General features: G+C 55.6%; 9 protein-coding genes and 1 non-coding gene across 10 annotated transcripts; 6 read left to right on the top strand and 4 right to left on the bottom strand.

Annotated features, from left to right (window-relative positions):
* Positions 1-96: 96 nt before the first annotated feature.
* BBK36DRAFT_1166404 (Actin/actin-like protein) lies at positions 97-1,433 on the top strand (the record flags this gene model as incomplete). Its single annotated transcript, XM_024894909.1, has 4 exons — positions 97-405; positions 488-943; positions 999-1,313; positions 1,371-1,433. The coding sequence occupies 4 exons, from the start codon at positions 97-99 to the stop codon at positions 1,431-1,433; spliced, it is 1,143 nt and encodes a 380-aa protein (XP_024751812.1).
* An 807-nt stretch (positions 1,434-2,240) lies between these two features.
* Positions 2,241-2,332, top strand: BBK36DRAFT_t59. The gene has a single exon. It is a non-coding gene; the product is annotated as a tRNA-Val (tRNA).
* Positions 2,333-2,859: 527 nt separating this feature from the next.
* Positions 2,860-3,333, bottom strand: BBK36DRAFT_1138608 (hypothetical protein; the record flags this gene model as incomplete). Its single annotated transcript, XM_024893251.1, has 1 exon — positions 2,860-3,333. The coding sequence occupies one exon, from the start codon at positions 3,331-3,333 to the stop codon at positions 2,860-2,862; it is 474 nt and encodes a 157-aa protein (XP_024751811.1).
* Positions 3,334-6,191: 2,858 nt separating this feature from the next.
* On the bottom strand, positions 6,192-7,793 carry BBK36DRAFT_153570 (glycoside hydrolase family 76 protein; the record flags this gene model as incomplete). The annotated part of the gene is made up of 4 exons (XM_024897615.1): positions 6,192-6,752; positions 6,816-7,060; positions 7,131-7,610; positions 7,697-7,793. 4 exons carry the CDS (start codon positions 7,791-7,793, stop codon positions 6,192-6,194), a joined length of 1,383 nt encoding a protein of 460 aa, XP_024751810.1.
* Positions 7,794-10,325: 2,532 nt separating this feature from the next.
* BBK36DRAFT_1156751 (DUF1692-domain-containing protein) lies at positions 10,326-11,603 on the top strand (the record flags this gene model as incomplete). Its single annotated transcript, XM_024893951.1, has 3 exons — positions 10,326-10,407; positions 10,506-11,087; positions 11,149-11,603. 3 exons carry the CDS (start codon positions 10,326-10,328, stop codon positions 11,601-11,603), a joined length of 1,119 nt encoding a protein of 372 aa, XP_024751809.1.
* Positions 11,604-14,093: 2,490 nt separating this feature from the next.
* Positions 14,094-17,488, top strand: BBK36DRAFT_1138605 (hypothetical protein; the record flags this gene model as incomplete). The annotated part of the gene is made up of 4 exons (XM_024893250.1): positions 14,094-16,005; positions 16,139-16,605; positions 16,640-16,669; positions 16,781-17,488. The coding sequence occupies 4 exons, from the start codon at positions 14,094-14,096 to the stop codon at positions 17,486-17,488; spliced, it is 3,117 nt and encodes a 1,038-aa protein (XP_024751808.1).
* Positions 17,489-18,999: 1,511 nt separating this feature from the next.
* BBK36DRAFT_1113367 (hypothetical protein) lies at positions 19,000-19,835 on the top strand (the record flags this gene model as incomplete). Its single annotated transcript, XM_024889904.1, has 2 exons — positions 19,000-19,507; positions 19,558-19,835. The coding sequence occupies 2 exons, from the start codon at positions 19,000-19,002 to the stop codon at positions 19,833-19,835; spliced, it is 786 nt and encodes a 261-aa protein (XP_024751807.1).
* Positions 19,836-19,932: 97 nt separating this feature from the next.
* BBK36DRAFT_1166398 (P-loop containing nucleoside triphosphate hydrolase protein) lies at positions 19,933-22,488 on the bottom strand (the record flags this gene model as incomplete). Its single annotated transcript, XM_024894908.1, has 1 exon — positions 19,933-22,488. One exon carries the CDS (start codon positions 22,486-22,488, stop codon positions 19,933-19,935), a length of 2,556 nt encoding a protein of 851 aa, XP_024751806.1.
* A 528-nt stretch (positions 22,489-23,016) lies between these two features.
* Positions 23,017-24,388, top strand: BBK36DRAFT_1857 (DnaJ-domain-containing protein; the record flags this gene model as incomplete). Its single annotated transcript, XM_024897859.1, has 3 exons — positions 23,017-23,091; positions 23,151-23,239; positions 23,311-24,388. The coding sequence occupies 3 exons, from the start codon at positions 23,017-23,019 to the stop codon at positions 24,386-24,388; spliced, it is 1,242 nt and encodes a 413-aa protein (XP_024751805.1).
* Positions 24,389-26,044: 1,656 nt separating this feature from the next.
* On the bottom strand, positions 26,045-27,755 carry BBK36DRAFT_1113768 (hypothetical protein; the record flags this gene model as incomplete). The annotated part of the gene is made up of 4 exons (XM_024889952.1): positions 26,045-26,723; positions 26,781-26,896; positions 26,964-27,247; positions 27,311-27,755. The coding sequence occupies 4 exons, from the start codon at positions 27,753-27,755 to the stop codon at positions 26,045-26,047; spliced, it is 1,524 nt and encodes a 507-aa protein (XP_024751804.1).
* Between the last annotated feature and the right edge of the window lie 187 nt (positions 27,756-27,942).

The raw sequence follows: 27,942 nt of genomic DNA, 5'->3' as shown, positions 1-27,942 counted from the left end.
CGACCGCCGAGACGAAACGGGCGAGGCACCGCGGAGGACGACGGCAACGACGCGGCTGCGAACAGCATCTCCGGACTCGGGCTCAGGGACGCGAAAATGACGGAAATACTGCACAATGCCCCGATTGTGCTGGACAACGGCTCAGGCACCATCCGCGCGGGCTTCGCGGGCGAGGACCTGCCCAAGTGCTTCTTCCCCTCGTGGGTCGGCCGGCCGAAGCACCTGCGCGTCCTGGCCGGCGCGCTGGAGGGCGACCTGTTTATAGGGAACAAGGCCTCCAACGAGCTGAGGGGCCTGCTTAAGATCCACTACCCGCTGGAGCACGGCGTCGTGACCGACTGGGACGACATGGAGCGGATCTGGGAGTACGTGTATGGCGAGGGGCTCAAGACGCTGAGCGAGGAGGTTTGTTTGTCTTGTGTGGTTTGCTGCGCGTGATGCAGCCGTGTTTTGACGACGAGAGACGGCGCTGACATGTCACCCGCAGCACCCAGTTCTGTTGACAGAGCCTCCCCTGAATCCCCGGAGCAACCGCGACACGGCGGCGCAGATCCTGTTTGAGACGTTCAACGTGCCCGCGCTGCACACGTCGATCCAGGCGGTGCTGTCGCTATACGCCAGCGGACGGACGACGGGCATCGTGCTTGACTCGGGCGACGGCGTGTCGCATGCGGTGCCCGTGTACGAGGGCTTTGCCATGCCCAGCAGCATACAGCGCATCGACGTCGCAGGTCGAGACGTGACGGAGTATCTGCAGACGCTGCTACGCAAGAGCGGCTACATCTTCCACACGAGCGCGGAGAAGGAGGTGGTTCGGCTGATTAAAGAAAGCGTGTCCTATGTGGCGCATGATCCGAAGAAGGAGGAGAGAGACTGGATTGGAGTGAAGCCCAACGAAAGCAAGTTTGCGGAATACGTGCTGCCAGACGGGCACAAGCTAAAGGCGAGTTTGGCGATGGTAACTTGTGCAATTCTGCGGACGCTGACTCTTCTGGTAGATTGGCGCTGAGCGATTCAGAGCTCCGGAGATTTTGTTTGATCCCGAAATCATCGGCCAGGAGTATCCCGGCGTGCACCAGATCGTGGTGGACGCCATCAGCCGCACCGACCTGGACCTTCGAAAGTCGCTTTACAGCAACATTGTCCTGTCTGGAGGCAGCACGCTGACAAAGGGCTTTGGTGACCGGCTGTTGACGGAGCTGCAGAAGCTGGCCGTCAAGGACATGAGGATAAAGATCTTTGCGCCGCCGGAGCGCAAGTACTCTACCTGGATTGGAGGAAGTATTCTCGCGGGCTTGAGCACCTTCCGCAAGGTGAGTGGCTCCCCTGTCTGAGGATTTTGATTTGTGTTGTTACTGACGAACATGTAGATGCTGGTGAGCATTGACGACTGGCATGAGAATCCGGACATTATCCACACGAAGTTTACATGATTTACGAATTGGAGCGGGCGTATCGGCATAGAGGCGAGCGAGAGTCTTTGCAAGTCTGCTGCTTTGGTTACGTACTATGAACATTTCTCTAGAGGCTCACACGGCAGGACTGGCGAAGCTGCTTCACAAGCATAGAAGGCTGAGAAATGGAACGACGAAGACCAGTGCAAGATGATAGAGAAAAGGAAAGAAGAAAAAAAGAAAAAACCGAAAAACTGAGGAGGCTAGACTGATGATGATGATGTTGACGGGGGTATAGGTGGTGTACACTAATCTTCTCTTTTCACCTGTTATTGTCACGAAACGAAAAAAAAAAAGACAGAACTTGGCTTATGATACAAAGAAATGGGAGGAGGGTGTCTTTACTTGTTTCGTGTTGTTTTGCTAGGAGCAAGCGAGCGGGCATTAGACGAGGGAGTTGTAGGGAACTTTGTCTGATAGATGAAGAGAAGGCCTAATGATACCCCGATTTTGCAGTTGACAGTTGATTAGGGGGGCGGGGGCCAAATTGATGTAATGCAATGGGGTGGTTGTCTCATAATGAAGGGTGTTGTTGTTGAGTTGACTTTGTCTCTTTCTCATGTTACCTACCCCTTTCTTCAAAGTTGTCTCTTTCTACCATGCGGTGTCTTTCTACTCTTCCTGCTATGTTGTCTTGTTCTTATAGGTTGCCTCTTCCCACGATGCGGACACTACCTCTCTTTGCTCATAGATTGTGTCAAGTCGGGCTACAAGGTTTGTAAGCGCATTGAGTGCCGGCATCACAGCATCGCGCGCCTCGTCAACAATGGCGAGGCATGAGAAATTGGTTTCGTGGTCTAGTTGGTCATGACATTTCGTTAACAAGCTCTTTGTTGACACCACCGAAAAGGTCCCCGGTTCGAGCCCGGGCGAAATCAAACTCTTTCTTTTTTTAGGCCTCTCTCTCTCTCTCCTTTCTTTTTCTTTTCTTCTTTTTGTGTGTTTTGAAATTGCACGTAGTGTACGTTTGATTGGAGTTGTGTCACAGGGGGGAAGGGGGTTTGAGCGAGGGGCTGGCTGTTGATTTGGTTGGTTGTGTTACCGTGCGTGTAGATTTGGTGATGCTCGTCCTTTCAACTGGTAAACATTGTTGAGCATCACACATGAGAATCGAGTAATTGAAGAGCAAGTAGGGTGTCTCTTATTAACCATTACAGTAGCCTAGTATAACCCGTTTCCCTGATACTTTTCACGCGATTGAAAGCACCGTTGCGTCGAATCCAATCCGACAGCTTGCTTTGTCGCTTCCGTTCCAAATCAATACCAAAACTCCCATCAGAATCCCAGAATAAAGCCCATGAATAAGGCGAGGGGTATAATCATAATTGTCGTAATCCATAACGTCCACCGTTTTCTTTTCTCCTCCATTACCTCTCTTCAAAAAAAAGTGAAAAGATGCCCCGTTCTACTTGCGAGCAAACGCACCGCTCACTCGCGACGCCCACACCTTTGCCTTGTCGCTCACCGAGCTGGCCACACTATTGACGCTCGAGATGCTGCTGCCGGCATCGCTCGTCTTACGGCGGCCGTTGCTGCTGTAGACGTTGCCCGCGCCGCCGCGTCCGACGTGACCAACCTCCGGGTTGTGGGCGCTGCTCGTCTCGAGGGAGTCCAGGAGAGCGGACTGCAGCTCGGCGCCCTGGTGGACGTTGCCCGCGCCTCCAATGCCGGAGAAGAAGCGCTGGTTGGGCAGATGCCGGGGCACTGCCGAGGATGGTGAAGCTGTTGTGGTTGTTGTTGTGGTGGTTGTTGAGGCTGCGGAGGTTGCTGTGGAGGGGAGAGAAGAGGTGCGGACGATGTTGCCTGCGCCGCCGCGGCCGCCGCGGAAGTAGTTTGTCTGGGAGGGGGCGGACTCGGTGAAGATGTATTTGACCAACATTGTGGCGGTTGTGTTTTTGTGATGGTTTGTTTGTTTGTTTGTAGGTTGTAGGAATCTTGGGAGATTCTGATGTAGGAAGTGGTGGAGTAGAGATTTTGTATGTAGGTGACTGCGTATGGGTTGAGTTGTGTGTGTGTGTGTGTGTAAATCGAGTCGAGTTGAGTTTGTACGAGACGTTCTTGACGTTTATGAATAAGCTCAGATTGTTCGTAGCAAGATATTGGATTCAATTCTTCAGCAAGTGTCCAGGTGAACAGCAGGAGGTCCCACGAAGGGCCCTCGCACCTCTTATATGACAGCCCATCAAGGTCACACAGGCAACAAGCGTGCAGGGCAGCCTCAAACCTTTACACAGAGTTCAGTCACCAGACCCAAACAAAGACCAGACCGGGACTAGCAGCACGAAGCCATTGACTAATACAATACAACGTCAAACCAACGCCGTTAGAAAAGAGAAGAAAAAAAAATTAATTTTTTCTTTCTCAGCTTCTTTGGTCTTCTGCTCCAGCTACTAAGCTCCTTCTCTTTGCCCCTGGGCTCCGCTTCCGCCCTGATTTTCTGCTGATCCAATTCCATTGAAGAATCCACTTTCGAACCCCGTGCTCACCAGACCAGGATTTTTCTCTGAGCTGTTGCTTTGCTTCGGCCTCGGGCTTTTTTTCTTTTCTTTTCTTTTTCTTTTTTTTTCTCTTCAATTTTTTCCCCCGCAAAACGCTATGCTGAAGAGGGACTGGGAGGATGGAGCTCGGTCCACTGAAATCCAAGGTTGCAGCTTTTTTTCCAGCCACTCGCGTTGAGTTTTGGGCTTCTCAGGTGCGCAATTGGACAAGAGGGGGCGCCCCTCCCGCTCTGAAGATACAGCACATCTACCTGCACAATGGCGACTTCAATACGCGATCTCAAGTACTTCAAAGGTAGAAGTAGGTGATGCGAGTCCCAGGTGGCCAGATCCGACCGGAGCTCAGCGAACCGCCTCACAGCGCCTTGCAGCGGCTTTTCTCAGGGGAGCCCGCTAATCCAACTACTAGACCTGCTCGGTGCCTCTGGTGACCCGATGGCGTGCGTCACGCGGGCCCTGGCAGAGTTTGTTGTAGGTAATGGGAATTGGGATCGGGGATGGTTGAATTTGCTCGTGGGGCGTTTCATTGGATTTCCCTTTTGGCGAGAAGGGACATTGACATTGGGAGATTCATTGGCAAAATTGGGTTCATCTTGCAGCTTCTGTTAGGGGGGAGGTTGTTACGTTACGCGTGGATTTGAGCATGTCCAAACAGATGCTGCAATTGAGCCCACGAGACCCCTTTTTTCCATGCGTAAAACGACACACTTGTACGTGGCCTCTTCGAAGCACAACATCATTACCGAGTTCGTACCTTGAGTACATACTTTGTAAGGAGTCAGTCACTCATCAGCTATGAGCCCATCAGTCATTCCATATTCCATCATCTTCCCTACGACACAGACCACGTGCCTTATGTAAGCCTAGGTAAGTAGGTAGGAAAAAATTGCACAGCAGGTGGCCCGACCAACCAACGCCAGTGGCATCATCACAAGGTGCAATTGGGTCTTTTCTGGCTCCTCCAAGCTCCAGCTGCTTTCTTCATCGTGCAGTGTTTGCCTTTGCCCCTTACAGCATCAGGGGCGTTACTGTAACTGGTGAGCTTTGCTTGCCTCGCTTGCGTCATTAAGCATTGGCATGGCCACATGAGCACAAAGCTGTCCAATGCAAGGGGGCTAGGTAATAGTAGTAGTAGTAGCCATTCTTCCTCTTTTTGAAACTTTCTATCTACTTTCTTTGGAAAAGCGTTTCCTTTTCTTTCGGCCCGGGGGACGTCGGTCGCCAACTTACCTTACCTACCTACCTCGTGGCTTCGACGCCTTTTCAACAAAGGCTTGGAAGCTTGTTTCCGCGCTGTTGCTCAATGTGTTGGGACGTTTTTGCCGGTTTTCTGTAGAGGCTTTTCATTGCTGGGCTTGGCTGACTGACTGGCTGACTGACTGACTGAACCTGGGATACCGAATCGAAGACGCAAGCATGTCATCGTCGCATCGGCTTCACCGCGTTGCAGATTCGCCATAGTTCCCTTTATTTCTCTCATCCTCCCCAGCCATGGTCCAGATACTATTCTGCGCATCTTGCATCACGAACATGACTAAAACATGGGCAATTCCCTCATCAGCATTCGACCAATTCCAATTGCAAGATTGCGCATTGTACGTACGAGTTCACATGCAGTGATGACGTATATGCGTGGGCTGCGGGATTCGTGATGGACAGGGGGGGTTTTCAACGGCAGTCCACTTCCTCCGGAGCTCCGACGTCGATCCATCTCTTTCATGATCGGTTTCGAGTATCTTGTCAGCTTTTGTCCGCGTCTCTTGCGTTAAAGGAACTTTGATCGTTTGAATTTTGTTACACAGAAACGGACATGAGTGCCACTTTCAGTGTATCAGACATGAGTTGTCACTTCGAAATATCGAACGAGATTGAAAGAACTGTCCCAGCGTTACAGGTATATTCGTCTTTATCCTAGACGTGTGCTCCTCCCATCTTTCCTTTGAAACGATGAGGCCTCGGCCACTCAAATCAATATTTATCCTGCCATCTAGCAGATGATAGAAGAGCAGCTGAGAAGAAAAACAAACCAAACAAAAGACAATGCTAAATGATCCTAATAACACATCCGCCAACGCCAGATATCAAATGGTAAAGCGATTCCAGTCCGCCCCTCCTGATAGCCAACCGGAACACCAGACGGAATGGGCTGTCCAGCCAAACATTTGGCTGCGATCCCGTCATGAATCTTGTTTTCATCAAATGTCACACAGAAAAAGAAAAAGTCGGGAAAAATGCTACCTCAGGCACCGATACTCATCCAGGTGAGGGTCGTACACAGCGACCCGATGATGATGAGCGTGATGATGCCCGCCCCAGCCTTGTCGCCCGTCGTCACCGGCGTCTCCGGCCGCTGGAAGCTGTTGGGCTTGCTGCCCGCGTTGGGGTTGCCCTTGGACGTGCCGCCCGAGTCACCCGTGACCGGCACGGCGGCCTCGTTGATGAGCAGCGACGACACGGCGCCCACGACGTTCATCTCCTGGCCGGCACCGGTCCTACCGTCGTACTTGCCCGTGTTCCACTTGAAGCCGCACTGCCGCCCCAGCGGCTCGCCCGTGCACTGCTTGATGGCCGCCTCGGCCGACGTCTTGAGCACGGGCAGCACCTTGGGCGCCATGAAGGGCGCCAGCTGCGTCATGGTGGAATACCAGCGGTGGATGTAGCCCTTGAACGACAGCATGTCCGTGGAGCAGGTACCGACGCCCTCGCACGACGGCTCGTAGGCGATGCCGTCGGGGAAGAAGGTCTCGAGGCCGTGGTCGACCAGCTTCTCGAGTCGACTCTTCCACGTGGCACTGTTGGTCTGCAGAGCGAGTTAGCTTTCAGTGATCAGAAAGAACGTTCAGTATCAAGACAAAAGACGTACGCGGTTGTACATGTAGGCCGCCCCGAGAGTCCACACCGCGTTGTTGTACGAGAACTCGGCCTTGTTGATTTGCGTGCAGTTGTTGGACACGTCGGCGCCGTCGTAGATGGCATAGGTATCGTTGTTGAGGAACCCGACCTTGACCATCCAGTCCCACGTGTCCTCGGCCCAGTCCGAGTATGTCGTGTTGCCCGTGTATCGAGCCAGGCGTGCGCCCAAGTTGAAGAAGCAGCCGTTGGCAATGCCTGAGAGATGAGTGTTAGCCGCCATGATCGTATATGCCACCACCTCACAGACTCCATATCTCGCGCTTACTGTTCTTGTAGCTGTATCCCGGGTTTGTGGGAGGAATCTGCCAGCGGAGACCACCGCCGCACGTGTCGTCGTGACGCTCGGGACTGGCCTGCGTGTTGAAGACGCCCTGGGCGAGGGCCAGCCACTGCGGCTTGTCGGCCGGAGGGTCTGGGAACTTCTCCTCGGCAGCCAGCATGGCCGTCATGCCCCAGAAGCCCTGGTCGTCGTTGCCCAGCGACAGCGTGACGTTGGGCGGCTGGAAGTCGTCGTCGGGCCCCGTCTGCCACTGGATGGCCTGCATGGTGAGGTCGTTGTACGTCGTGTCTCCCGTGAGGTACCAGTAGTCGATGAGCGTCCCCCACATTGCGCCGCCCTCCCACCAGTAGTAATCGCCAGCAGGCGGAGGGCCAGGCAGGATACCGGGCGTCTGGCCGGATTCATTGCCATGGTAGTACTGGAGCATATCCCAGGCGACGGTGGCTGCTGTCTTTTTGATGTCGCCTAGGGGGAGGGGAGAGAGGAAGCAGAGCGAGATTAGCCACAGAGTCATCATCATCATTATCAGAAACGAAGGGGGGCATGCTCACTGGTTGATGCGATGGAAAACGGGCTCTGCTGTGCGACGGCGACATCTGCCGCAGCTACAAGGGCAGCCAGGGCGCCCGGCCGAACGAAGGATCTCATACTGGCGACGCCAGGTCTGGGGGGGAAAACGATGAAGAGGACAGAAGTTGGAGTGTCGTGTCGTCCAAGCGCCAACCGCAGTGAAAGGTCCCCACGTGAGCGCGAACTCGAGCAAGCAAACGAGGCAACGATGGCAATGGGCGATCGTGGACGGTGCGATGCGATACGATGCGATACGATGCGATGCGATGCGATGCGATTTCGTGAACGGGTGAATAAGCGGTTACGTAGTAAAATGCCCGGGCGGGTTCAGAGACGGAAAACGATAAGCGAGCGAGGGAGGAAGAAGCGAGAGTCGATGGAGAGGCGGGAGTTCCTCCGCTGCTGTTGACGATGTCGCTACGGCGAGGCGAGTCTTTTTCGATTTCCGAGCAGAAGAGGAATGAAAGAATGGATGTTGAGGATGTTTGAGAGAGAGAGAGAGAAGTGATGTGAAGCGGCAAACCCAGGAAGACGGGTAAACTTGAAAAAGAGCGCAGGACAATACAGTACAGTACGTCAAAACAAGGGGGTCCGCAAGTGCAAGTCAGTGCTTGTTTCTTGTGTGAAGCGTGAGTGATGCAGGGCCGATTTGGTTGGATTCTGGCTGCTCAGTTGCCAGGCTCTCGGACTTCTGGGTGAGAATAAACTGGAGCGGTGGCGCAAAAATTGGTGACGGTGCTGGCGCTAGGAAGTTCTGAGGACTGGATAATGGGAACAGAGGGGACGGGAGTGGGCAGTTTTGTTTGGGACGGGCATCTGGCATGCTGCTGCAGGTTACTCTGCACTGCAGACGCGCGCAAGGGATACTTATTTGAGACTTGTTTGGGCATGCCATGCCTTGGGGTTGGGGCTGGGGGGTGGCCGGGTAAATGCGTTGAGGGCATCACTGGGACTACGCTTCTGGCTGGCATGCAGTATATTGATACTACTCGATGCTACATGTTGGCTCCCTCGATATTCGAGGCAACCAGAGACTGTATTCTGGGGACTCGTCATTGCCAACAACCATCGTACAACATATCTTGGCTTGGGTTTCCGTATTTCCCCACGGATTGATGACGTTGTCCGTGGAGTTGAGCACCCTGGCAATACGGATACAAGCGCCGAAGATCCCACCCATCAATCGCTGAGACGACGCAGTCCGGAATGAGGGGACCAGCGTATACGACCAGTGGTGGGCAGTGCTTGAGCCAGATAAAGTGGTTAAACAGATCACTACATATTCAGATGCAGTTCTGCCTCGTTGATGATGCCCTCAGTCTACAATACAAGAGACTGCAATTAATACCTCTGTTCGGCTTGCCCATCATTCCGGGGTGCATGGATTGGCCGCCTATTTTTGGATACGCCCGTGGATGCTCGTATGCAGCAACGACGAGAGACGACTCGGGCGGGAGTAAGCAGCCCAGCACAGCATCGTCACAATCACGGCATCAAACGCCTTTCTGTCAGCATGTTATTACTCTACACGAAAATGAACTCTTATCACAATCAACCAAGTCTACTGACATCTACCGTACTAAAGCGCAAAAGTGTCCTGATCCCGGCAACTGATCGCATCTCTTGGCCCGCTGATCCAGCCCGCTGCCACGAGATCCCGCCAGCACGATCAAAACACCTGATTTGCTGCACCGACCTCCCGCCTGCTTGGCGCTTCAAGGCCCCGGGCCCCAGGCGTCGACCCGCCCTGCTTCAAGGGTTCCTGCGCCTCTAGCCGTCCGACATGGAATTTTCTGGTCTGTGCTCGTCAATCCGGCTCAAGCGGCCAGCCCTGTGGCTTGTTTTTGTTGGAGCCGGCTGCTGGTGCGATGCAGTCGAGCGTGGTGGACATGGAAATACTTTGTCTAGAGTAGAGAATAAGACGCATTCTTAGGTATTAGGCAACTCAAAGGCAGATATTCCAAATGGAGTCATTCAATAATCCAAGCATCAACGCGACTGCAACACAATGCAAACGAATGGCATTCACAGGCCAACAGCCAGCTCGAGTCTGACATCTGCAGCATTTCTCGCCCCTTCTCTCATTCATTCAAATGGGCCCCCAATTTTTCAGACCTAAACATCCTGGGCGGTTTCGCATGCCGTTGGCCGTTCCAGAACCTCGCGGGCCGCCGATATTCCGGTCGCAGCCCATCTGTACCAATCACCGTGGGCCCTGAACGGCAGGGGCCTCGAATTGGAGACGTGTCCAGCTTCTTAGTATGCTGATTCAAGGTTCGAAGCATCACCATCATCGCATGTAACTGCATGCGCCGCTGCCCGCCACGACGTCAGAAGGTCCTACTTGAGGCCGACTCTCGGTTCTGAATCTGCGCGCGCCTGCATTGCATCGAATTGAGCTGCTGTCGGCACGGTGCGGCCGCTCTGGAATGACGGTTGCGACTACGGAGTGATAGTAGTATCAAGCTGTAGCTCGGCCACTCAATCGTCTGAGCTTGGGACCTGTCTCAACTGCTGCTTCTCCAGTCGTCACCCAATGATTATCCTTTGTGCGGTATAGATCTTTCTTTTGCAAAGAGACTTTCGGATTTTACACCAGCTCCTCCCACAATGGACAGCTTCGAGAAGCAGGGGCTGAACGAGGACGACTTTGGCGCAAAGGGCAGCATCGTCAGCGCCTTTGATGCATTCCGTACGACATGACCCTCGGGCTACTTTAGCTATATACCTTACCTTACCCATGCTGTCCATTGAAGATCGAGGGATCGGCTAACACATCTCTTGCTACAGCCAAGGCGAAGCCTCAGTATGTGACAAAGACAGCGGGCGGCGGCAAATGGACCGTCGCCATGCTCCTCATCTCCAGCATCTTCCTGTGGTCCGAGATTGCCCGCTGGTGGCGCGGCACCGAGCACCACACGTTTGCCGTCGAAAAGGGCATCGGGCACGACATGCAGATCAACCTCGACGTCGTGGTCAAGATGAACTGCGCCGACTTGCACGTCAACGTGCAGGACGCGTCGGGCGATAGGATCCTCGCCGGCGACAAGCTGACCCGCGACGCCACGTCCTGGGAGCAGTGGGTGGACGCAAAGGGCGTGCACCGCCTCGGCAAGAACGAGAACGGCAAGCTGGACACGGGCGCGGGCTGGCACGGTTCGCACGACGAGGGCTTCGGCGAGGAGCACGTTCACGACATCGTGTCCCTCAGTCGCAAAAAGGCCAAGTGGGCCAAGACGCCGAAGCCGAGGGGCAGGCCGGACAGCTGCCGCATGTACGGCAGCCTGGACCTGAACAAGGTGCAGGGCGATTTCCACATCACGGCCCGAGGCCACGGCTACAGCGGGATTGGCGATCACTTGGACCATGACAGTATGTGTCCCTCTCAGCCTCATGAACGAACCTAAGCACCACCTCTAACTCGCGTCATTAGAATTCAACTTTTCTCACATCATCTCGGAATTGTCGTACGGCCCCTTCTACCCGTCGCTGATCAACCCCCTCGACCGCACCGTCAACACGGCCATTGTCCACTTCCACAAGTTCCAGTACTACCTCTCCGTCGTCCCCACCGTCTACACGACCAGCAACCGCTTTGTCAACACCAACCAGTACGCCGTCACGGAGCAGAGCAAGACCATCTCGGACCACCAGGTGCCGGGCATCTTCTTCAAGTACGACATCGAGCCCATCATGCTGGTCGTGGATGAGAGGCGCCAAGGCTTCTTCGCCTTTCTGCTCAAGCTCGTCAACGTCTTCAGCGGCGTCATGGTGGCGGGCCACTGGGGGTTCACGCTGAGCGATTGGGTGCGCGAGGTCATTGGCAAGAGGCGGCGGAGCAACGGCGGCGTGGGCGTCCTGGGCAACAAGCACGAGTATGATGATTAGGGGGTATCGTTATGAGGCCTGTGTGAGGCGGGAGCAGTGTATATGATTTCAAATCCTCAGCTTGGGTCACGGGCGTCGTTGGTTCTTGGCTTCTGTTTTTTCTTTTGCATTTCCTCGTTTGGCATTCTTACTTGCACAATGCTCAAAGCCGCAGCATGTATATACATGGGATAGAAATTGGGACTCTGTTCGTTAGATACCTTACTGAACTCGATGATATACGGCGGCTAGCCCGTCCATGTTGACGGTGTTACCGAGCTCAGGTCGGCCGGCATTGGCAGATTCCGTTCGGCTGTCATCTGTAAGCTGCAAGGGACAGGCTAAGCTATGTATGTAATATGGCACAAGCGCCGGCTTTCCGAAAGGCTGAGTTACGCTCAAAGTCAGTGATTGACATGGCAGTTTTCGGTAGTAGTTGTGTGCGAATCGGAACGGACATAGGTGGATAGGCGAGCCAAGTCGGCATTCGCCGAAAGAGGCGTCATAAACAGAACAGTTCCTTGATCTCGGCAGTTGCTCGTTCTCTCGGTGATTTTTTTTCTTCGCTTGATGCCCTGGCAACTGGCAACCAGACATGCAGCTCTTCCATGCATGAACATGATGACTGGGCATGAATGGAGAATCGTGGTTCAGCGATTTTCAGGTTCAAAGGTTCTAGCCTTGGTGGGCCGAGTTGGCCTAATTCCCGAGCTATGACGACATCTTCCGCTGCGCCTTTTCCCCTCTTCCAACAATTTCCCCCCTCTAAATCCCGCTTTTTGCTTTGTATTTTTTAGTGCTGTCACTGAGGCTTCAGGCACCGGGTCGTGAGTGGGCGGACGTTGGTTAGTAGAACGTGGAAGAAGCGCTGAGACGGGAAATTCCTCTCTGATCTAGTGCGGGAATGGCTTGCGGTTGTGGGTGGGAGGGACAGGTTTGGGCACTTGAGCGCAGCTGGATGCTGTCCAACACCATGGAATGTTCACTTGTCGGGTTCTGTGTGCCTGGCGCGTGACGTCGGGTGCAGAGAAGCACGGCATGCCGGCGGGACGGAACAGGAGTGGACAGAGGAAAGAAAAAGGAAGACGATTTTGTTTGGTTCAGATGGATGGATGGAGAGCAGCGGAAGTGAAGTGAGGCTGAGGCGGTGTCACCGCACCCATTCACATGTGCTGTGCTATCATGCCAAGAGGGATGAAGAGGGAGCAACGCAGAAAGGGGGGGAGTTCGTCTCTTCCTGTCGCAGTACAGAAGAATCTGCGAGAAAGCTCTGCAACGACCCGATCTCTTTTGGTCCCTTCATGTTCGAGCCCAACAAGCCCAGCCCAGGGGACCCCCCATCCATCCCTCGTGAGATGCAAGAATGCAGGAGAATGAGCGCGAGTCCTGCAGCCTTTTTTGGTGAGGCCCCGCGCCACACGCGCTGCCGCTTCTGCCTGGTCACAAGGCGGTGCTCGTTTACTACATGTACTTTGCAGGTTCGTTTCATGCAGGTGACCAGCTGGTTGATGGGCTGGGCTTGGAGGGGGGAGGGGGGGAGGAGTGGTTTACTAACAGGCGTACCGTGTTGGAAGACACTGTGGAGGGAGGAAGAAGATGGTGATGGCGATGGCGATGGTGATGGTGATCATCGACAGTGAATATAGAGGGGGGGGAAGTGAGGCTCTCGAGAGATGGCACGGCAGACGAGACAAAACAACAGGCATCACAACAATCTCGACTGCTGCTTCAACAACTGCCGTCGACGACAGCTCCAACCTCAACCACGAGAGTTGCCCGAGCTGACAGGGAACAAACGCCGACATGACCCGGGCACAGAGGCGCCCAGACATCTTCTCGCAGCTTCGTTCGCGCATTTTAGCCCTGCCAGGGCCCTGTCTAGCCTGCCCGTTAGGCTGGCTCACAAGGCCTCTCTGCCAGTCAGCCGTCCCCCCTCCCTCGCTGCGGTCTCTTGCTTCTGGCCTCTCTCCTCCCCAATGAAACATCGTCATCAGCTGCCCACTTCGCAGAGACCGGGAGAGACAAGAAGAAAAAAAGGCCCGCTATTGGTACTGTCCTGACGTTATCCTGCATCGTGTCCCCCGTTGGTGCCGCCCTCAGACTCGACCGCCCAAAGAAGCCCTATTACAGGCAGGGGTTCCTCGGCCTTCTGCGACTCTTCTGCGTCATATTCGCCCTTCTACCTTGACCTCTCCCACCACTCGAATACTGTTTAACTTACCCCTCCTTGTTTGTGCTTCTTCAGCCTCCCGGATCATCCTATACTGTATTTACTGTGCCGCCGTCCTGGTTGCCTGGCTGCCTTTCAGTCAGTTCTCCCCGTCTCATCGCCTTTTGGTACATACGTACATACATATCCATCAGATCTCATCGCCTGAGAGTGACGTCTACGGCAGAAGCGGCAGAAGCGGAAAGACTTGAATAGACACTGTGAGAGAGAGTAGAAGGTGACAGAACGAGAGAGAGAGAGAGAGGAAGAGAGAAAGCGTCGGGCTGTGTTGGGCTTGAGCAATGGCCGACTATAGAACCACCCGGGTCTATCGAGAGCGCCGCGACAGTGAGTCTGACGACGAGCGATTCAAGGCCACCACCGTAACCCGTTACAAAGTCAAGGAGCCGCGCGTCGAGCGATACGACCGCACCGAGAAGTTTATCGAGATGGACGACGAGCGGCGCTCGCGCTACTCGGGCCCTGCCAACGACTATGTCGACTATGAGCGCCGGGACCGCGCCTACGTCCCGGACCGGCCTCGCTCGGCCCTCGACGTCGAGCAGGACCGCTCCCGCACCGTCTTCTACGAGCGCGATGTCGAGCGCCGCGACGACCGCGACTGGGAGCGGCGCCCTCGCCACCACGAGGACGACCTCCGCGTCGAGAAGAGGGTCGAGGAGCGCTTCGACGACGCCCACGGCCACGAGGTCGAGCGCTACCGCAAGGAGACGGAGTACTACCACGAGCCCGAGCGCGGCTCTGCCCCCGTCGTCGTGCGCCAGCGCGCCCCGGACCAGAAGATCATCGTCCAGGAGGCGCCGCCCCAGCAGATTGTCATCCCCCGCCAGGAGCCCAACATCATCGTCCTGAGGGAGCGTGAGGGCGACCGGGACGTGGCCCGCGTCCCCTACGACGAGGAGTACTACTACCGCCATGAGCGGCGCGAGATCGGCGCCCACAAGGGCGACCGCCGCATCGCCCGCCGCCGCGGCGACGACTACCACAGCGACGACGACGACTACTACTACTCTCGTCGCACCGTCCGCCGCGACCGCAGCCAGAGCTCGGATCACCACAAGCGCCACATCGCCGAGGGCGCCCTTGCCGGCGCCGGCATCACCGCGCTGCTCTCGAGCCGCCCCAACGAGTACGGGGAGATTCCCGAGCACCGCGGCAAAAAGGTCCTCGCCGGCGCCGCCCTGGGCGCCATCGGCACCGAGGCCATCCGGCGCGCACACAGCGCCTACGAGGACCGCTGGGGCGACGGCGAGGAGTCCCCCGACCGCCACTCCGCCCTCAAGAAGGGCCTGGGCATCGCCGCCGTCGCTCTCGCCGCTGCCGGCGCCGTCAAGTATCACCAGGCCAGCAAGGCCGAGAAGGAGGAGAGGCGCCGTGGCCGGAGCCGGGGCCGAGAGTACTACTCCTCCGACGAAGACTACTCGCGCTCGCGCTCGCGATCGCGCCGACCCAGCCGCAAGCGCAGCCTCTCGACCTTGGCCAAGGCGGCCATCGGCACGGCCGCGACCGCCGGCCTCGTCAAGCACTTCCGCGACAAGTCCAAGTCGCGGTCCAAGTCACGGACCAGGAGCCGGTCTCGCAGCAAGTCGGTGCTTCGACGCGGCGCCGAGATTGCTGCCGGCGCCGCCGCCGCTGGCATAGCCGGCAAGGTGTGGAAGGACCACCACGACAAGAAGAAGGAGAGAGAGGCGGGATACAGCGACGATGATCGCGACTATGATAGGCGTAGCTCCGTCAGCAGGAGCAGGAGTAGGAGCAGGTCGAGAGCCCGATCCCCTTATTCCGAGGCCGCGGCTGATCCTGGGCTAGGCTTGATTGAGTACGGGCATGACCCCCTACCACCACCCGATCCGCGCTCTCCCACCGGCCAAGGCTACGAGTCCGAGGCCGAGGAGAGGCGGCGAAACCGACAGAGAAGACGGAGAGACCCATCATCATCCTCGGAGTCCGATGACGACGGAAGGAAGCGGAGCAGGAGCAGGTTGCGAGACTTGGCTGCCGCGGGCGCTGCGGCAGCGGGAATTAAGGAGTATAAAGACCGCAAGGACAGAGAGAGGAGGGAGGAGGAGAGGCGGGAGGAGCGACGAGACGAACGGAGGGAAGAGAAGAGAGAGGAGCGGAGGGACGAGAGAAGGGAGAAGCGGCGGTCGGAGGAGGAGAGGCGCTCAGGGGAGCGCGATGAGCAAGGACGACGTGAGCAATCCCCCCTCCCACCCCAGCCCGAGCCCCAGCCCCAATCCCACCCGCAGTCCCCTTCATAGTTTTTGTCAGGCGACTGGCCGTTTTCTCCAGACGACGATGACTTACTCTTGAGCTTTGCGAGCAGGCTATGGCGAGGTTCCTCCCCCCAACAACGGTGGCTTCTTTGACCAAGGCAGACCACACTCGCCCCCTACTGCCTCTGGCGGTGCCTACTACCCCCCTTACCCCATGACGCCGGGCTCGACCACGCCCGCAAACGGACCTCCTCCTCCAGCCGGTGGACCCCCACCAGCCAGTATGCCCCCTCCCGTCGGCGCTCCGCCGCGGGAGCACACCTACACGCCGTATACTGACCCTAGCGTGCCGCCGCCCCGTGAGTACCAACCCTACGTACCACAAGATTATCACGGGTATGCGCCTCCGCCGCCCCCTGCTGGTCCTCCGCCGCCGCCGGGACCGCCGCCGGTCAACAACTCGGGAGTGCCCGGCTATGCACCTCCGCCGGCTGGTCCACCGCCTTCGGGCCTGGTCCCTCCGCCGGGGCCTCCACCTCCCGGGCCAGCGGTGGACGGCAGCTTCCCGCATGATCAAGTGAGTGACCTCTCCAGAAGCGAACGTCTGCCAGATGATGATGACAATGGTGGGCAACCTGAGGGTGCGTTGGATCGTACACCTTTCCCCTCAGGGCTTATCTGAGCCAGGGTTTGTTTGAGTAGAATCATGTCAAGGCTAACATGTGAACGTAGAGGCCGTAAAACCGCTCAAGCAACTGCCGCCGCCGAGGATCGAGATTCCGCCTCCGGGGTTTCCCGTTCGCACTAGGAGAAAGTCTGTGTCGTTTGGACCGCTTTCTCCGACGAGCGAGAAGACGATGATACGGCACAAGAAGGAGCACGACGCCAAGCAGTCCGAGTCGGAAGCTTCCGGGTCCGAGGACGAGTGGAGCGACAGGTATCGCGAGAACCAGTTCAAGCGGTCGAGCGGCCATCGTCGGCAGTCATCCGACACGACGCATGATCGCTCGCCGAATCGCGATGGAGAGGGCAGGCGGCGCAGGCACAGGCACTATGATTCGGATGACGACGTGGAGGTTCTGCCGGACAGGTTTGATTCGCACGGGAGGCCGTTGGATGGGGGCAGCCGGCAGGGGAGGAGCAGCCGCTTCGTGACGAGGAGCGGGGAGTTTCATCGTCCGGCGCAGCGGCCGGGGGACATGGAGGTCCATGGCGGGTGGCAGCTCGGGGGGACGGACCCGGAGCAGATTGAGAGGCTGGTGAGGACGGTGACGGGGGTGCTGGAGGGGCGGAAGAGCTGGGTGAGCGTGATTGGGGAGGTGCTCGGTGGTGACATGCTGCCGGGGTTGGCGGGCCCGTTGGCCGGGCCGTTGGCGGGGGTGATGCAGGCTGTTGATGGTGGGAGGAAGAGGGATGAGGATGATGATGGGGGAAGGGAGAGGAGGCGGAGGAGGAGGTGAGGGTGGTGATGGGTCATGACGACGATGATGATGATGACGATCTGTTTCTTTTGTGTTGCTTTAACGACTCTTTTTTTCCTGTTTCGCTGTTTTTCAGTGTTTGTCTGGTTATGACTGATGATTCTGTTTTGCTTAGCTTGTTAGTTGATATACGGGACGAGAGATGATGATGTTTTGTTTGATGAATTTTGATATAGAAAAGAGCGAGTGCTTAATGTTGATTGAATGATGATTTATGAAGACGTGCGATTTGAGATTGATGAGATGAGTTGTGACGAGGGGGTTGGAATGCAGTATGGCTTGACGTTGGGAGTGTAATGATGAGATAAGACGGGCTTGCTGTGCTTTCGCTCAGTCTGCGTTGAATTCAAGATGAATTATTAGACGTGATTCTGTTCCATCTCCTCTCCAGTTATTTTCTCTTGTTCCATGTCGAATTGCTATTTTGATTTTTTAATTTCATGTTTTTTTTGTACTATGCTGAGTAGCAGTTTCGTTAGAAAGAGTTCGAATCGAGCTGAGGCCTACGGAGTAGATGAAAGCTTCTACTCTACATACCTATGTATGTAGGCTAACCTACAATTTGGTCAAATACGCATTTCCGCAACATTGCCACAAGAATAATGTAGAACCTAGCCGACCACAAAAACAACAGAAAGAAATATTTCAGCAACTTGAACCTAATCGCATCTTTCGTATTGCAGTACAAGGCAGCGAATGGTGTGCTGTTCTTTGTCAATGCGATAGTACTGAAGCCCGTTGTACAAGTCACTGAGAAGATAAAATCACCGACAACAGCTCTCTCAACTGAACCTACGTCTCCAACATGCTTCACAACCACCCCCCTCTGAATCCGACCTATTCTCCCATTAAACACAAATACGCCCTCCCTCACTTTTACATCAGCCATGCTTTACACCACTGTCCCGTCCAGTCGACAAGATTCTTATTTCGCAGCCGTAAAGGGCGAGCCAGGTAAAACTTGTCAAAACAGAACTCATCAACCGCTGCTCAGCCTCACAAGCCCCGTCTAGGCATCCCTCCACGTTTCTCCGCTTCGGGTAAACGAGACAAGCAAGGATGAACTTGCACTGCCCTCTTTACGCTGAGCTATTCGCAGAGGACAGACCTTTACCATTTCACTGCGATTGTCATTCGAAACGTATTATTTGCTGTCAGATTTGGATTGTGTTTAGTCTTTTTGATGGCCACTTGTCCTTTGCATTCCATGTAAGCGACGTGTTACCAAGTGTCGCGGGATGAGGTAGTCAAGGATCAAAGACAGGTGCCTAGCAGGCAAACAGCAGTCAAAAGTACGGTGAAGCCACAGCCTCCAGTCATCATTTCATTCATTGACTACACCATATATAAAGCTATAAAGCACGCCGAGTAGACAATCTCATATCGAGTATCAAGCACTCTGAGCAGACAATCTACCGAGTGTCAACATGCTGTCCAGGCTATTCAAGTCCAGCTCATCAACACCTAGAGCGCCCGAAACGTCCACCAAGATGTCCGGCTTCATCACCGCAGACTACACCTCCAATCCCGTCGACATCCCCGACACCTTCCTCACTACTCCCCCCTCCCAGCCAGTCACCTTCAGGCCCGTCCCCTGGGAGGACTCCCCCGTGCCCGAGTACGCCAAGTGCAAGGCCTGGATCCTCGACAACGTCCTGTCCCCTGAGGAGTGCAGCCAGCTGATTGCCTATGCCGAGGCGTCGGCGCGGCCCGAAAAGCCCGGCGATTCGCCCTGGAAGCCGGCTCTCGTCAGCGTCGCGCCTGGCGTCGAGGCTCGGGTCCCGGGCTACCGCAACAGCGACCGCATCATCTGGGATAACCAGCTTCTCGTGGACCGCCTGTGGGACCGCTGTGCTCAGGCGGAGGGGCTCTCGGAGCTCGTTGCCACGGCCCCCTGCCCAAGGCCCGATCACATCCGCACCCAAGGAACATGGAGGTTTGCCCGCCTGAATGAGCGGATGCGCTTCCTCAAGTACACCCCTGGCATGTTCTTCAGACGTAAGTAGATATTGACTGAGCCCCTTGCCTGCCCGTAGCTAATTGCTCAGCACACTGCGACGCACCCTATCGATCTGGCAACACCGAGGGACCCATCCTGGAGACGTATTATACCCTACATCTCTACCTCAACGATGAAGGCCTGGTCGGGGGTGCGACGTCCTTTCTCTCGCGCGACAGGTCGAAGCGCCTGGATGTTAATCCCAAGACCGGCAGCGTCCTCATCTTCCAACACCCCCTGCTGCTACACGAGGGAGCGGATGTACTTGAAGGTACCAAGTATACCGTGAGGACGGAGATTATGTACCGTTGGGAAGACGAGGCCTAAGCTGAGACCCAAGTTGAAGCGACCTTGTCCCTGATCGTCATTAAATGTATGTAGTGATAGCTTGAACAACCCGAAATAAAAGGCAGTGACTCATTGCTCATCGTTTATGCTTCGGCATCTTGCGGTCCTCCAACTCTTCAATGTCCTTCTTCTTATGGAAGTGAGGCGCCAACTCTGACAGCCATGCGGCCTCGATGGGCATCACGCTGCGCATGTACTCCTTGGTCGTCTGGACCAGCTCGTAGTAAATCACTGTCTTCTCTGGCGGGTCGACCGACATCAGCACGCTGCTCGGATGGATCCAGACCGTCGTGTTGTTCTTGAATGTGCGGTAGCTGTCGCCGCTCTTCTGCAGCCGGGCAGCGTTGGGAAAGAACCCGGCCGTGATGGCGCGCTTGATGGGCCGCAGGTTATTGGCGCCGCACGTTGAAGGGGCGACCTCGACCCGCTCACAGAGCTTGGCCAGCTGGTCTCGCACGTCTCGGGCGCGGGTCAGAGACCGCTGTTGCAAAAAGTTCTCCTTGGCCCAGATGGGCGAGAAGCCGCTGTCGACCCACTGGTTCCAGATGTTGAGCAGCGTAATGTGGTCACCGCCCTCCTTGACGGTGAAGCGGTTGCGGGCGCTGTCGGCGTGAATCTTCTTGTCCTTGGGTCGGAAGAAGAGCGCAGACGCTTCGCCCAGCATGGAGACGATGGAGAGAACCTCCTCCACGCAGCCCTCCTTGTCGGCTGCCAGCACGGCCTTTGCCAGCATGGGGTCGGTGGGGAACTCGGCCATCTGGCGGCCAATCTTGGTCAGCTCGCCCTTGTGGTTGAGAGCCTGGAGGGCGAAGAGCTGGTTCAGGGCGCCGATGAGAGTCTCCGTCGGGGGCGGGTCCATGAATTCGAAATCCAACAGCTCGTTGATGCCGAGCGACTTGAGCTGCAGCACGACGCCGTTGAGGTTTGTTCGCTGAATCTCCGGCAGCGGCGATTCCTCCATCTCGTTCATGTAGGCAAACTTGGTGTACAGTCGGAAGCATTTGCCTGGCCCTACACGTCCGGCACGACCACTTCGCTGGTTGGCGGATGCTCGAGAGCACGGGACGACGACCAGGTTCGACATGCCAGTCGCCGGGTTGTAGACGTTCTCCTTGACGTAGCCGGGGTCGATGACATAGACGATGCCGTCAATCGTCAGACTTGTCTCGGCAATGTTGGTCGCCAGCACCACTTTGCGGGCGCCCTCGGGGGTAGGCTCGAAAATCTTGGCCTGGAGTTCCGACGGCAGGTTGGCATAGATGGGGCAGATGACCAGTTCTTTGATTCGGTTCCCTAGCTTTTTCGCCGTCTCTGCAATCTCCATCTCGGCGGCTTCAATCTCGTCTTGTCCCGTCAGAAAGATGAGAATGTCTCCTTTGCCCTGCGTGGTATGAATTTGGAACACGGTTGTGATGGCGGCGGCTAGGTAGTTGGCCTCTGGCGCAGGCGTGTAGTAAATGTCCACAGGATATCGTCGACCGGGGATGTTGAAGATGGGGGCGTCGTCGAAGTACTGTGCAAACTTCTCAGCGTTCATGGTGGCAGAGGAGATGAGCAGCTTCAGGTCTTTTCGCTCTCGTGCCAAATCCTTGACTAGGGCCAGAAGAATGTCTGTGTGTACCGTCCGCTCGTGAGCCTCATCAATCATGATGGCCGAGTATCCTGCCAGGTCGGGCTCTGTCATGAACTCTCGGAGCAACATGCCGTCTGTCATGTATTTGAGTATCGTCTTCTCGCTGGAGCAGTCTTCAAACCGGATCGAGTAGCCAACCTCATGGCCAAGCTTGACACCAACTTCGTCGGCAACACGAGCCGCCACACTCATGGCGGCCACTCGTCGCGGCTGTGTGCATCCGACCTTCATGCCGTTCTTGGTGTAGCCGGCCTCGTGGAGATACTGAGGCAGCTGGGTGGTCTTGCCACTGCCCGTCTCGCCCACGATGACGAGAATCTGATACTGCTCCAGAGCCTGCAGAAACTGTTCCCGGTACTGGTAGATGGGCAGGCTCTTCCTCGTCTCCTGGATGGACAGGGCCTTCTTCTCCGCCGCCTCGATCTGAGCCTCCAGAAACTGCTGCTCCTTGGTCAGCGTCTTGCGCTCGCCCGGCATCCGCGAGTCCAGGCTCCACTGGATATACTGGGCGTCGTCCAGCACGTAGTCGTAGTTCTCGTTTTCCCGCTCCCGGCCCGCGATCTGGGCCTTGGCCTTGGTGGTCTGCTCCCGCTCCCACTCGTCATGCTCCGTGACAAACTTCTCCTGGCCGTACTCATCCCGCTCGACGTGGCGCTTGTACAGCGCCTCCTCCTTCTTCTTCTGGTCCAGCTTGCCCTTCTCGGTGATGTAGTCCTCGGGCATCACATAGCCATCCTGGTGGTCGTCGATCCTCAGCCGCTCCTCGGCCAGGCGCAGCAGCTCTCTGTTCTTGGCAAACTCTGCCTTTTCCCTCTCCGACAGCCGCACGCCGCTCCTGAGCTCCTCCGTCTCCTCGGCGACCTGCCTCCTCAGCAGGGCGAGCCGCTCAGCCTCGCGCTTCTTAAGATACTCCTGGCGGGACCTCATGCGGCTCTCCTTGTGGCGATCCGAGGCGTCGCCATCGTCCATCGGGACGAAGGCGTATTTCTTGGAGCTCATCTTGCCGATGGTGGTGAGAAGCAGTTACTGTCTGGTGAGAGCAGAAAGAGCTGATTTCTGCTTCTGCTTCTGTGCTCCTCGATTCCAGGCACCTGCTGGAGCTGGATGAAAGGATGAGACGCGATTGCTTGCCTAGACTGGGTTGGAAGTAAAGAGACAGCTGCCGAATTATAGTGGAGCTCCGGGATTCTGGGGACGCTGTCAGTCCGCAGTTAATCCGCGACCCAATCGGCGGCCTGCGATAGCGCTGGGGCGGGCGTTATCAGCGATGATGCAGCCGCTAATTCACTAATTCGGGCCCTTGAGTGACGCTGGAAATCCAATGTTAACACGCTGTAAACTATTGAGTGAGACGAGCTGCGAATCTGCAGCATTTCTTGACTGCACCACTCGAGATCTGCCACCAGAGCAGATCAGCGGGAGATTCGAGTTCATGAGTCTCTGCAATAATTGATTCTCTTTATCTTTTTATAGATTACATATTCCTGCGGCATCAGCTACTGGGACAGAGGCTACATCACAGGCATCATGATACTGCGCGCGGCAATCTTCGTCTTGCTGGCGCTGGTATCGCTGGCGTTTTGCGCCGAGGACTTCTACAAAGTACGACAGACTCAATGCCTCGAATCAAGCCCCGTTGATGCTGACGGACACATAATTAGATTCTAGGAGTCGACAAAGCTGCGTCAGACAAGCAGCTCAAGCAGGCCTACCGCCAGCTCTCCAAGAAATACCACCCAGACAAGAACCCGTACGCCTCTTCCAGCTACACGCAGCCTTACCATGTCTTTCCCCATGTACTGATTACTTTGTTGTTTCTAGAGGCGACGAGACGGCACATGAGAAATTCGTCCAGGTCTCCGAGGCCTACGAAGTCCTAAGCGATTCCGAGCTTCGCAAGGTCTACGACCGCTACGGTCACGACGGCGTCAAGTCCCATCGCCAGGGCGGCGGCGGCGGCGGAGGAGGCGACCCCTTCGACCTGTTCAGCAGATTCTTTGGCGGCCACGGCCACTTTGGGAGAAACAGCCGCGAGCCCCGAGGCAGCAACATCGAGGTCCGCGTCGAGATCTCCCTCCGCGACTTCTACAACGGCGCAACGACCGAGTTCCAGTGGGAGAAGCAGCACATCTGCGAAAAGTGCGAGGGCACGGGCAGCGCGGACGGAAAGGTCGAGACGTGCAACGTCTGCGGTGGGCACGGGGTCCGAATTGTCAAGCAGCAGCTCGTGCCCGGCATGTTCCAACAGATGCAGGTTCGCTGCGACCACTGTGGCGGCTCGGGCAAGACCATCAAGAACAAGTGTCCCGTCTGCCACGGCAACCGAGTCGAGCGCAAGATGGCGACCATCAGCCTGACCGTCGAGAGGGGCATTGCTCGGGATGCCAAGGTGGTGTTTGAGAACGAAGCCGACCAGAGCCCCGATTGGGTTCCCGGCGACCTCATTGTCAACCTGGGCGAGAAGGCTCCGTCATACGAGGATAACCCCGATCGCGTCGACGGCACCTTTTTCCGGCGCAAGGGCCACGACTTGTACTGGACGGAGGTTCTGTCGCTGCGGGAGGCCTGGATGGGTGGCTGGACTCGCAACCTCACGCACCTCGACAAGCACGTCGTGCGTCTTGGGCGCGAGCGAGGCCAAGTCGTTCAGAGCGGATTGGTAGAAACCATTCCTGGCGAAGGCATGCCTATATGGCACGAAGAGGGAGAGAGCGTCTACCATACACACGAGTTTGGAAACCTATACGTCACATACGAAGTCATCTTGCCAGACCAGATGGACAAAAAGATGGAGAGCGAATTCTGGGACCTGTGGGAGAAGTGGCGGCTGAAGACTGGCGTGGACCTGCAAAAGGACCTCGGGCGGCCTGACCCAGCGCACGGGCATGATGAGTTATGAAGCGATGAAGAGCGGTGATATGGGAATCAATAGAGTCAAGGGGAGAATGAGGAGTTTTGTAGGGTATCACGTTGTGTAATTCTTTTCTACCATAGACTTGTGGATGTATATATATGGCACTTGTCACGACTGGATACGAACACTGGGCTACGCAAGAGACGATTGTATTCGAACTACTACTGCAACAAGTCACGATGACGTTCAAGACAAGATTGTATTCAAGTCAAGTTTGTATTGAGACAAGACTGTCTGACCGAAGCTCTGCAAGATTGTATATGACTGTTCAATCTGCGCTGCTTCTATCCCCTCCCCCTATCTCTCCTGGGCCCTCTCACTTCTTCAAGCCCGCCAAGTCCTTGGCCAGTCGACGGCCAATCTCAGCCGTGTTCTTCCGCCTCCACGCCTCGGCGGCGCGCCTCTCCTCCATCATCCTCACCTGCCAGGCCCCCGAAAAGAAGCTGGCCAGGGCATCCAGCCCGAGACCAAGCGGCTGGATCTCCATCGCGATGGCATCCAGCTCGGAGGCGGATACCACCGACCACCCTTGAGGAATTTCCTCGGCGGGCTGGTCAGACATTTTTTTTTTTTTTCAATTTTTTTTTCTCCCTTGTAAAGAGAAGGGGAAAAAAAAAGAGGAGGGTCTGCTTGTAGAATTGTATGTTAGTGACTTTTCACTTTGTTGGAGAGAGTGACGGAGAGGTTTGCTTACCGAAGATTTGGTTTCTTCGAAGACGAAGAAAAAGAGAGGACGGAGGCGAGAGTGGTTTGTTGTTTCTTTTTTGAAAAAAGAATAAAAAAGCGCGATGGCGAAGCGAGAGCCAGCGAAAGAGAAGTTGGTAGATTGATGGAAATTGGGAGGGAAAAGAGAGAGAGATGGGGGGAAAGGGACCCCTTTATATAGGCGCGGATCTGCGTGATCGGAGACAATCTCAGTGTAAAGGGAAACATGGCGGACATTTTGAGTTTGAGGCTGGGATGTAGTTTTGTTGGGAGATGTGAAATGGGCTGTGGCTTTGGAGACTTTTGGCGGTGGGATGGGAGAAGTCTGTTGAAGTTTGTTTGGATGGCCACGATGTTAGTCTTTGTTGGGATGGAGTATGTCTCCGAGAGAGTTTGGCATCCTTCGGTTGGAGGACGTGAGATATTTTGAATAAGATAGACCAGAGCTGGAAACTATGGCTGAGAGAGTTTCTGCCTTGACCGAGCGAGGTGTTTGGAATTTTCTTTTCAGACCAGAGTCCACGATCTTGCCGTCCAGGGGTAATATATCGTTTGTTTCAACATACCTTAGGGCTGCGTACCAGATGAGGATGGTTTGCCGGCGACACGATAACTGACGCTATATCTCCGTTGGACGAAGCACATGGGTTCTCGCAATGCACATCGCTTTGTGGCTAATATTGGGAACCTGATAATCCAATCATGAGGTCTGGGAGCCTATCCTGACGAGAAAGAAGTAAACAAACTTTTGTTGCTACAGCCACCGCCACCGGAGACATATTGATTTTTGTGCATACAAGAGTCCAAGTATAATAACCCAGGTGCTCCGAATAGGGAACTGCACTCTGTAGAGTTTTGTCCGGCATCATCAACGCATGAAGCTATTCCCAGCTGGAACATTCGGAGCCCCCCGCCATCGTGAATCGAGACCCGTCATCACTGAGACCGAGTTTCCACAATCTGAAGCCACAGTCTATGTCCGGCCCCCTCATTGATTGGCCTTGACCATACGATGCTGCCCAGCTCCGCCTGTAGCGATTCCCAGCCATCTTCGCCTTCCAAGGTCTTTTCTGCCGTGGTATCGGCCAGTTTTTGAAGGAACCACTGCTTTTCAGTAGTTCCCTCCGTGGCGGCAAGGCCGCCGACAAATAGCTTCCATCTGGTCAGTGGCGTTGAAGAGTGGGCGTCCAGACAGTCTTGGATAGAAGCCTGAAGCTTTCTGACCAAGTGCGTCGATGTTGTGTTTAGATTGTCGTGAGAGACGATGGATTTGATGTATAGGATGAGGCAGATGCGAAGGCTGTTGTCGCAGCCACTCATGTCGTCGGATTGGCAGCTCAGGAGACGATTGTACAGCCCAAAGACAAGCTGGTAAAGATAATTTGTGTCCAGCTTGATGTTCCGAGTCATGGCATCGTCAACGGTGGAACTGAACTGTACGACATCATCGAACATGCTGGACAGACGCAGCGGAATCCGGCACTCGGAGGTATCCAACTCGGAGTCATCCGCTGCTGAGCCGTCTTCGGAGACTATTGCGCCGCTCGGATAGCCTCGCAGACCGTCATCTAAAAGAGGAGGCCTATCACTGTTGACCGCAATGTCAAAGACACCTCTGAAAGGTTGTTGTAAGCGAGTGCCCATGTGTATTGTCGGTGAGGCGGCTTCTTACCGATATACTTTGGATCTCATGCCGTCGCTGATCTTGGAAAAGCCTCCCCGTAGCTTGACGAGTTCTGCGAGGCCTTTGGCGTGAATCCACGCTTTTTCGTGGTTTCCTTGCTCATTCTGGGCATGTGAGCAAATGCAAACAAACCAAGTGAGAAACCGAGGAATAGGATACAGAATGGCTTACATTCCACATGGATAGACACGAGATCGCCCCCAGGGTCTGGTCGGATGGAAGGGCACCGGACGCGACCCGGCTCTTGAGCTGCCGCAGCGCTTCGTCGAGGAGAGCGTGAGAGTCTACGTAGTTGGAAGAGGAACCCGTCATGGAGGCGAGTGTGCTGGCGGAGAGAGACAAGATGATGCATCGCCAGGCTTCATCCTGCATCATCCTGGGGAACCAGTCTCTCTTGGCAGGGTTGAAGAGCAGGCATGGGAGCGTGTACGCTCCCGCGGCTATTGAGTGAAAGACTGTTTACAGTTTAGTTGGAGCACTCAAATAGTGTAAAAAGCATGGAACGGAGATGAGAATACAAAAGTTGATGTAGAGAAGCGCATGTCCAACCAGGGCCACGGGGAGATCCGGCGGCAAGAGGTCGGGGTCGCGAAGTAGCTTCGGCTCTTGCTTAACCGATACAAGGGAAGTGTTTTTGTTTTTGTGTGAGTTGCTATCCTTTTGAACGCGTCGCTTCCGCTTGGGTTCCTTGTCCTTGGGCCTCCTTGGGAGTTGATGGACGTTGCGGGGCGTGTAGGAGACAAACTCCCACGATGCTCCTCCTTCGGCAGCGTCGCCTTTTGTTTTGACGGCGTCATTCTTGCTGTTTGCGATGGACAACACGGGATTGGGGTCTGGGGCAGCGCGCATGGCCTTTGTGCGCGTCTCCCATTGCGTTCCGCGGCCGGCTTTCGAGGTGCCGACCTTGTGGACGAGGAAGACGGCGTTACTGGGGAGGATGACGTTTTCGCCCTTGTCTGACATGCTGATTTAAGCGAGAGTCATGGGCAGATGCTGAGTTATAAGTTTTGTGATGTGGAAGAGATGGAGATGGATACTTGGCGTGTGAGGCGATATGGACGTTGAGTTGAAGAGTTGTGGTGAGATTCAAGAGACGAGGTTCAAGTGAGGGAAACGGGATTACAAATGAAGCCGGTAGAGGCACCTGAGA

The sequence above is a fragment of the Trichoderma citrinoviride genome, assembly GCF_003025115.1.
Source record: "Trichoderma citrinoviride strain TUCIM 6016 unplaced genomic scaffold BBK36scaffold_3, whole genome shotgun sequence".
Lineage (NCBI taxonomy): Eukaryota > Fungi > Ascomycota > Sordariomycetes > Hypocreales > Hypocreaceae > Trichoderma > Trichoderma citrinoviride.
Note: the sequence above shows the minus strand (reverse complement) of the source record. Positions and strands in the feature narration are given on the sequence as shown.